At 47.7% G+C, this 8,128-nt stretch overlaps 1 protein-coding gene across 1 annotated transcript; it reads left to right on the top strand.

Annotated features, from left to right (window-relative positions):
• The first annotated feature begins 412 nt into the window (after positions 1–412).
• Positions 413–7,815, top strand: KCNA4 (potassium voltage-gated channel subfamily A member 4). The gene is made up of 2 exons (XM_036325702.1): positions 413–832; positions 3,875–7,815. The coding sequence occupies exon 2, from the start codon at positions 4,654–4,656 to the stop codon at positions 6,625–6,627; it is 1,974 nt and encodes a 657-aa protein (XP_036181595.1). The 5' UTR covers positions 413–832; positions 3,875–4,653; the 3' UTR covers positions 6,628–7,815.
• Positions 7,816–8,128: the final 313 nt, after the last annotated feature.

Raw genomic sequence — 8,128 nt, 5'->3', positions numbered from 1 at the left:
CCCGTTAGAGGGGTGGGGGTGCCATGGGAGCTGTAGCGACAGCGGGACAGGCAGAGAAGCCGCCCAGAAGCACCCTGGTGTCAAGACTGGACCCCCGATCTCTCTTGGGGCTCCGGCTCTGTCGTCTGGAACCACATTTCAGCTCCAAAGGACATCTCTCCCTCCGGGATTAGCTCCTCGCCGCCGGAGCGGCAGCCAGGGGTTCCTGGAATGGTTCCCAGTCTCTCCCCCAGCCTCGGCACCGGGGGGAGGGGGGAACTGGCTTTTTTGGGGGGTGGCGGGGGCTCTGGCAGTCTCCGCGTCGTGACTGCGCCCGCCCCGCGCGAGGGAGGCGCCCCGGGCGACTGGCGTGAACGCCACCCCCCCGGCCCGCCCCGGCCCCGCCCCCGCCGGCGCTCCTGGCCCAGGAGGCGTGTGCTGCCTCTGCAGCCAGCGCGAGAGGGAGAGGGATGGATGTTGGAGGAGGAATCCGGGCTTAACAAGTGATTGCTGCTGTCTAGGATTTTGTTCTTTTTCTGGGGAACCTTGACGTCCTTTCCCAGGCAAGCCCTCCTGTGCGGAACTCCAGTGGAGCCAGAAATCTTGGGGGGTCTTCCCCGGGGCAGCCCCGATCAGCACACCTGGGCTCCTGCAGCGAGGACTCTGTGCCCCCCTGGCCAGGCAACAGAACTTGTTCCGTGGATATTTTGGAGCCTCCACCTGCCACCCAGGCGTGATTCCTCCCACCCCCAGGATCGTTCTTCCCCTCCTCCAGCTGTTGCAGCTTGAGGGGGGAAATCAAAACCAGCCGGGGAATTGTCTGTATGTTTATTCTGGACCCCTCCCGGGAAGGGTAAGTGTGATGCCTCTCGTATCTTTCTTCCCCTTCCCACCTTTGGCTGTAAAGAAGCAGTGGACATTTGAGGGACAAATAATATCGGGAATGTGACAGAAGGGCATGAATGGAAGGCGGTTAAAAATAAACCAGGAGGTGGGAGAAGGGAGGTGCAGATGCTGCGCGGCGCTCCGGGGGGCCAACAGTTGTTATTTTCTCAATCTCAGGGATGGGGTGCATGCGCCCTGCTTAACGTGCCCGAGCGCGAACCTAGGTCTGGAGACGAGGGCGCGATTAAAGATGTCGTTTCCCAACGAGGTGGTATTTAGATTTAGCATCGTTTTGCCTCATCCCAGACTCACCGGTTCCGTTCCTGTGGGAACAGCTGGTGGAAGGGTTTGAATTGCTGCCTCTCCCAACACTTGGATTCGCGAGCATTTTCTGAGCATTTGAGCAACACACAGGGACTGTATAAATGGCGTGCGTTGAAGTGTGTTATTTCTCACGGTTGTTAGCCTTTCTGATTCTCTCAATCTGTCCTCTCTTCCCCCCGCCCCCTCCTCTCTGGTAAGGTTTAGGTACCACCCTAAGACAGTTGTGGAAATTAGCCCTGAGACACGAAAACAGCCTTGTTGTTGGGAGATGGAAGGAGGAGAGACAGGATGCGTGGCTGTTGCTGGGGGGACCAGGGAATTGGTAGTCTGCAAATCCTATTAGTTTGATGGTATTAAAGAGGAAGGGAAATTTTCCTGCAAAGTGTCCCTCATAAAGGCTCCTGGGAGTTGGCTTGGATAGATTCTCCTCATGTGAATACCTTGGGGAGGAGGAGAGATTTTAAACCAGTCTGATTTGCGGGGTGGAAGGGTTTTTTTCTTTCTTTTTCTTTTCCTTCTCCCCCCCTTTTCCTTTTTCCCCCCTTTTCTCCTCCTCTCCTTTTTCCTCTTCCTTCTCCTCCTTTCTCTCTCTCTCTCTCTCTCTCTCTCTCTCTCTCTCTCTCTCTCTCTCTCTCTCTCTCTCTCTCTCTCTCGATTAGGGATAGTGAGTAGTGAGGTAGCTGGTAGCCAGTTAAAAGGAGGGTAATTTGCTTTTTGTATCCTGGGGGAGTTGGATAAACCAAACCTAGCAAACCTAAACCAAAACTTAAGACATGATTTGGTGGACAGCAAAAACAGAGCAGGTCTAGGTTTCCTGCAGAGTTAATGGTGAATGAGAAGCTCCTCTAATTAATGACCTTCTGAAAGTCAGTTGGATGGTAGAGGGGTATACATAGTATACAAATTTATAGGCACTTTGGTTCTACTGGGGCTTTATTTAAATAGTGTGTTTTAAATGCTTGGAGGGAGTTGGGAAGTAACTGAGCAAACTCTCGAGCTATTTGGCCTGTGAAAGAATTTAAAGGATGTCAGCCTAACCCTCCACAGTGAAAACAGAGATTTAGAGGCCTCCTGAGGGTAAACATTTCAGAGTATGAGATGGCGTTAGGAGTCAGGCAAAGGAAGAATGTCATTTGAGGCACCTTCACAGGTATATTTCCTGAGTGTCGTGTCCCAATCAACCTTGCCTCTTACCCTAGGAGAATGTATTCTGATTGGGAAGGGATATATTTTTGCCACTTCCCTGCTTGTCACTTCATAAAACTCAGTGTGTTTAAGCTTCTAGGCTGACGGGATTCAGCAAGAAGCAAGCAGCAGGTGGTCAAGAGCCAAATCCCTTTAATGGCTCCAGAAAACCATTTCTCTTTTGCACCCCAAGTGCTTCCAGTACTAGAGGCTAGTTCCTTATCCTCCCCAATTCTCGGGGCCAGTCTTCTGCATTCTTAGAGACCCTATGGGATAGAATGAAAGAATGGAAGAAGCAAGACAGACAGAAGATTGGGACAGGAGCTTTTATAGATTCTGGTGAAGGAGATGAGTTAGATGGACCTTGGGAAAGCTAAACTAAGGGAGAAGGAAGGCCAGGAATACCAAGAGACAGTGGGGACAGAGCAGGCTGCAAGAAAGATGTGATCTGGCAGTGGTAGATTGGAAATAAAGGGAGAGAGAGAGAGAGAGAGAGAGAGAGAGAGAGAGAGAGAGAGAGAGAGAGAGAGGGAAAGTTGGGAGATGGGAGCTATGGATTAAATAAAAGGGGAGTATAATAGGCTGACAACAAAGTCCACACAAACTGGGATTTAAAACATAAGGAGCTAATCCCTTGAAAAGAGTGTAGGAGGAAACATTGAGATGAACATGGAGGAACTGCAAGGAGAGAAAATGATTATTAGAGAAGTGGAAACTGGGATTAGCTCCTAGACTGTGGGTGGCAGGGACATGCTTCAGGGAGTCAGGAAGTACCAACTTAATACAGGCCATTGGTGAGTCTCCAAATGCCCTGATGTCCTTGTATGCTATCCTTCCCCTACTTCAAACAGTGGTTTAAGGACATACACATTTGGTTGTGGATAGATAGATAATCAAAGCTTAGATTACTGTCATGTAATTAGTAACTACCAGTGTTTATTGATATCATTATGTACAAGTCAATGTGTTACTCATCACCATCCACTATCTCATGTAATCCTTACAAAGGTGGGATGGGGAGGTTGCATTATCCTCAGTTTATAGACGAAGTGATTGAAGCTTGTTCAAGTGCTGGAGCCTGGATTTTAAAAAAGCAAACTGTTTTTCCGACTTCTCTAATCCTGAATCAAGGGGGGTGAGGGGAAGGACACTATATTCAGAAAAATTTACGAGTGGAAATTTTTTTAAAATTCCTTAAGATCAATGCATGATGGAAATAGCTATAAAGCGACAGCATTATTATTGTGGAATGACGAGAGTGACGAGAAAATAGCCTGAGCTGAAATAACATCCAAAGAAGAAGGAAAGAAGGATGTTTAGTGAGAAGGAGATTTAACAACCTGCCCCGTGTTCCTTGGAAATTTATGGTTGCTTGGTGCTTTATATGGTTTGCTCGAGGACAAGAGAAAGAAGTGTATGTGAAGGAAATGCTCAGTTTGCTTTTTATGATTTGATTCTTCTCTTTATTTTTCTTCCATGCTTGTTTTCCTTCCTTTTTCAGGTGAAGTGCTTCTTCTGCATGATTTTAGCTGAAGGATACTCTGCATTTTCTTGATCTCTATGGAGACCTCAGAGCTGGGTTTGCCCCTGCTGACACCTCATCTTGCACCTTCTCTACCTCCCAAGGTCTTTGCCTCTGTTGATAGTTTGGCATTGCCCCTGGGTCCAGGAAGCCTGTGATGAACTTAAGGGAAGAGCCTGGAGGATCATCCCGGTAGGTGTGAGGGACAATGGCCGGATGTACTTCAAGTCTCGTGTTAACATGGGTTAAGCAGTCACTGGAAGGCAAGTGCTGAGACAAAAGGCTTATTCGCATTTTATTCAAATTTGATGGACCGAGCTTTGGACAGTTTCCATGGCAGAAAAATATATTCCATCTTCTAGTCACAACTGCTGGCCGTTGGAGACTTCCTGCCTTTGAATCTTGCAGCAGCATCACCAACCACATCCTAGATGTATTTCCAAATTTGAACACCCACCCCAAACAGGTGTCTGGGAGACCCGGACATTATCTGACTTAGGCTTGAGAGTGCTAGGCTGTTCACCTGGACCAGCCAAGCTCTGAAGAGCCATGTCGAATCCCTGGGAAGGCAGAGCATGGGGCGTGCTGATTTAAAAACAGAAAATGCAAAGTTGGACTGAAAATACCCTCAGTCTTCCAAGCAATCTGCTTGAGGGTTCCAAACTTACCTTCATTTGGTGAGAAAGAAAAGAAAAAAGCTGCCCTATTTTTTTTTCTGCTTCTACAACTGGAACCAGCCATTTCCCCAAACCAGCACCATGGAGGTTGCGATGGTGAGTGCGGAGAGCTCAGGGTGCAACAGTCACATGCCTTATGGTTACGCGGCCCAGGCCCGGGCCAGGGAGCGGGAGAGGCTGGCCCACTCGAGGGCAGCGGCAGCAGCTGCTGTGGCAGCTGCCACGGCCGCCGTGGAAGGCAGCGGGGGGCCCGGAGGGGGCTCCCACCACCACCACCACCACCAATCTCGGGGGGCCTGCACCTCCCATGACCCTCAGAGCGGCCCACGCAGTCACAGGCGGCGGCGACAGCAGCCGGAGAAAAAGAAAGGCCACCACCGGCCAAGCAGCTTCCCGCACTGCACCGACCTGATGCCCAGCGGCTCGGAGGAGAAGATCCTGAGGGAGCTGAGCGACGAGGAGGAAGAGGAGGAGGAGGAGGAGGAGGAGGAGGAAGAGGAGGGGCGGTTTTACTACAGCGACGATGACCACCACGGGGACGAAGGCTCCTACACGGACCTGCTGCCCCAGGATGACGGCGGCGGCGGCGGCTACAGCGCCGTGCGCTACAGCGACTGCTGCGAGCGCGTGGTGATCAACGTGTCCGGCCTGCGCTTTGAGACCCAGATGAAAACTCTGGCCCAGTTTCCGGAGACCTTGTTGGGGGACCCCGAGAAGAGGACTCAGTACTTCGACCCTTTGCGCAACGAGTACTTCTTCGACAGGAACAGGCCCAGCTTCGATGCCATCTTGTACTATTATCAATCAGGGGGCCGCCTGAAGAGGCCGGTCAACGTGCCCTTTGACATCTTCACGGAGGAGGTGAAGTTCTACCAGCTGGGGGAGGAGGCCCTGCTCAAGTTCCGGGAGGACGAGGGCTTCGTGAGAGAGGAGGAGGACAGGGCCTTGCCCGAGAATGAATTCAAAAAGCAGATCTGGCTTCTCTTCGAGTATCCGGAGAGCTCCAGTCCGGCCAGGGGCATAGCCATCGTCTCCGTCCTGGTCATCTTAATCTCCATTGTCATTTTCTGCCTGGAAACCTTGCCCGAGTTCAGGGACGACAGGGATCTCATCCTGGCTCTGAGCGCGGGTGGGCACAGTGGGCTGTTGAATGACACCTCGCCGCCCCACCCCGAGAGCTCAGGCCACACGGTATTCAACGACCCCTTCTTCATTGTGGAGACAGTCTGCATTGTCTGGTTTTCCTTTGAGTTTGTGGTTCGCTGCTTCGCTTGTCCCAGCCAAGCTCTCTTCTTCAAAAACATCATGAACATCATTGACATTGTCTCCATCTTGCCTTACTTCATCACCCTGGGCACGGACCTGGCCCAGCAGCAGGGCGGTGGCAACGGGCAGCAGCAGCAGGCCATGTCCTTTGCCATCCTCAGGATCATTCGTTTGGTCCGGGTATTCCGGATCTTCAAACTCTCCAGGCACTCCAAAGGCCTGCAGATCCTGGGCCACACCCTCCGAGCCAGCATGCGGGAACTGGGCCTTCTGATCTTCTTCCTCTTCATTGGGGTCATCCTGTTTTCCAGCGCTGTGTACTTTGCTGAGGCAGATGAGCCTACCACCCATTTCCAAAGCATCCCAGATGCATTTTGGTGGGCTGTGGTGACCATGACAACTGTGGGCTATGGGGACATGAAGCCCATCACTGTGGGGGGCAAGATCGTGGGGTCCCTGTGTGCCATTGCGGGTGTCTTAACCATTGCTTTACCAGTGCCAGTGATTGTCTCTAACTTTAACTATTTCTACCACAGAGAGACTGAAAATGAGGAACAGACACAACTGACACAGAATGCAGTCAGTTGCCCGTACATCCCTTCTAATTTGCTGAGGAAATTTCGGAGCTCTACTTCTTCCTCTCTGGGAGACAAGTCAGAGTATCTAGAGATGGAAGAAGGAGTTAAGGAATCTCTTTGTGCCAAGGAGAAGTGTCAGGGAAAGGGGGATGACAGTGAGACAGATAAAAACAACTGCTCTAACGCGAAGGCTGTGGAGACTGATGTGTGAATCCTGTTCTCCGTGCGCCACTGCCCCCTCGCCCCCAAGCCCAGCATCTCCAAATATATTTATGCATAGAGAGTGCAGTTATGAAAATGAAATATGCAAATGAATCCAACGCATACAGTAGTACACCATTTAATGGTTATACATGGCATAATTGTTATAAACTTGTATTACATATCAAATAAATGATGCATCTTGGAGAAGAGGGAGGCTTAAATAGGAGCAACTCAATCTTTATATTTTTTATTAAGATGCAAGAATTTTGCACATTAACTGGAAAGGATGTAAAAGTAAAGATGGCTATGTGGAATGAGTGTGTGTGTGTGCTGTGTGCGTGTGTGTATGTGTAAGTAAATTGTCAACGTTTTTTAGTAATCGTGCAGTAATGGGAAAAGTTGGCATTTTGAAGTATTTACTATGTAAGAACTAATGAATTTGAACAGTCATTTATCAGTGCTTTAATATCATCTCATGTCTTTGAATTCCATAGTTGTTTTTAAAAAATTGTTAAGAATTACTATGTAGAAAAAAAAGAAAGTGAATTATTTAATAGCATATAGGTCACAATTCTATCTTGGATTTAATTAAAGTTTATTTTTAACTGGAAATTAACTTTTAAAAAGGCTGTAGGGGTCTTTAGAAATTGTTTATATTTTATTATTAATTTTGGGAAGATATGAGAGCAAATGCCTAACAGTATGGGAGAAATGACATCAGAGAAAATGTAACAAGTTTTGTTCAGAAATCCCAGCACTGGAATTTTCTTTTTTTCTTTGCACTACTTTATATGCTGGAGATTGAGAGAGACTTCATACTGTGAATGTTTACTAATGTAAAAGTTCAATGACAATCATTGGAACAATAATTTCTTAGTCCTATTTTATTGTTCTCTTCTTTTCTTTGTGTGAGACTAAATGCCATGCAGATAACAGCACAGATTCCCTTCTCTTTTTAAATCTAAATAACTGATCTGCAAAGGGGCTATGACGTTGAATTTAGCTACTGAATTCTTTTGAAATCGGTCTATTACAATGATGTTTCTGAAACCATCCTATTCTTCTGCCTTTAAATCCAGAATAATTTAACCAAAGCTAATGCATGCACTGAAAGAATTAATGAAGAAATAGATGCCCAGATGCTACAGTGATTATGGCTTAAAAGCTTTCTATTAAATGTATAACATAAATGATAGATTTATTAAATTTATTTCTTTGTGCTGCCACATACAAGCAAAATGTGGGGATTCACCTCAGAATTTGGCACTCCATTTGCTAAAATTGGTATAAGAATTGTGTCAAAACATTTGCTTTCGACATCACCATCATTATTAAAGGAATTTATGACACATATAAGTGTTTAACTCATAACAAGGTGTTCTAGAATGTGAGATAACAGCTAGTGATTGGGCTTGCACTATTAAGTTATAATGAGATATAGGTTAGCAAACTCAGAATATGTAATAGGCCTTATTCTCTCCAGTGTTTCTTCAACTTCTATTCTTTAT

This window comes from Myotis myotis, unplaced genomic scaffold (genome assembly GCF_014108235.1).
Source record: "Myotis myotis isolate mMyoMyo1 unplaced genomic scaffold, mMyoMyo1.p scaffold_m19_p_10, whole genome shotgun sequence".
In the NCBI taxonomy this organism is placed as follows: Eukaryota; Metazoa; Chordata; class Mammalia; order Chiroptera; family Vespertilionidae; genus Myotis; species Myotis myotis.
Note: the sequence above shows the minus strand (reverse complement) of the source record. Positions and strands in the feature narration are given on the sequence as shown.

Coding starts and splice junctions, on each gene's coding strand:
- KCNA4 (XM_036325702.1), top strand. CDS start 4,654: ATGGAGGTTGCGATGGTGAGTGCGGAGAGCTCAGGGTGCAACAGTCAC.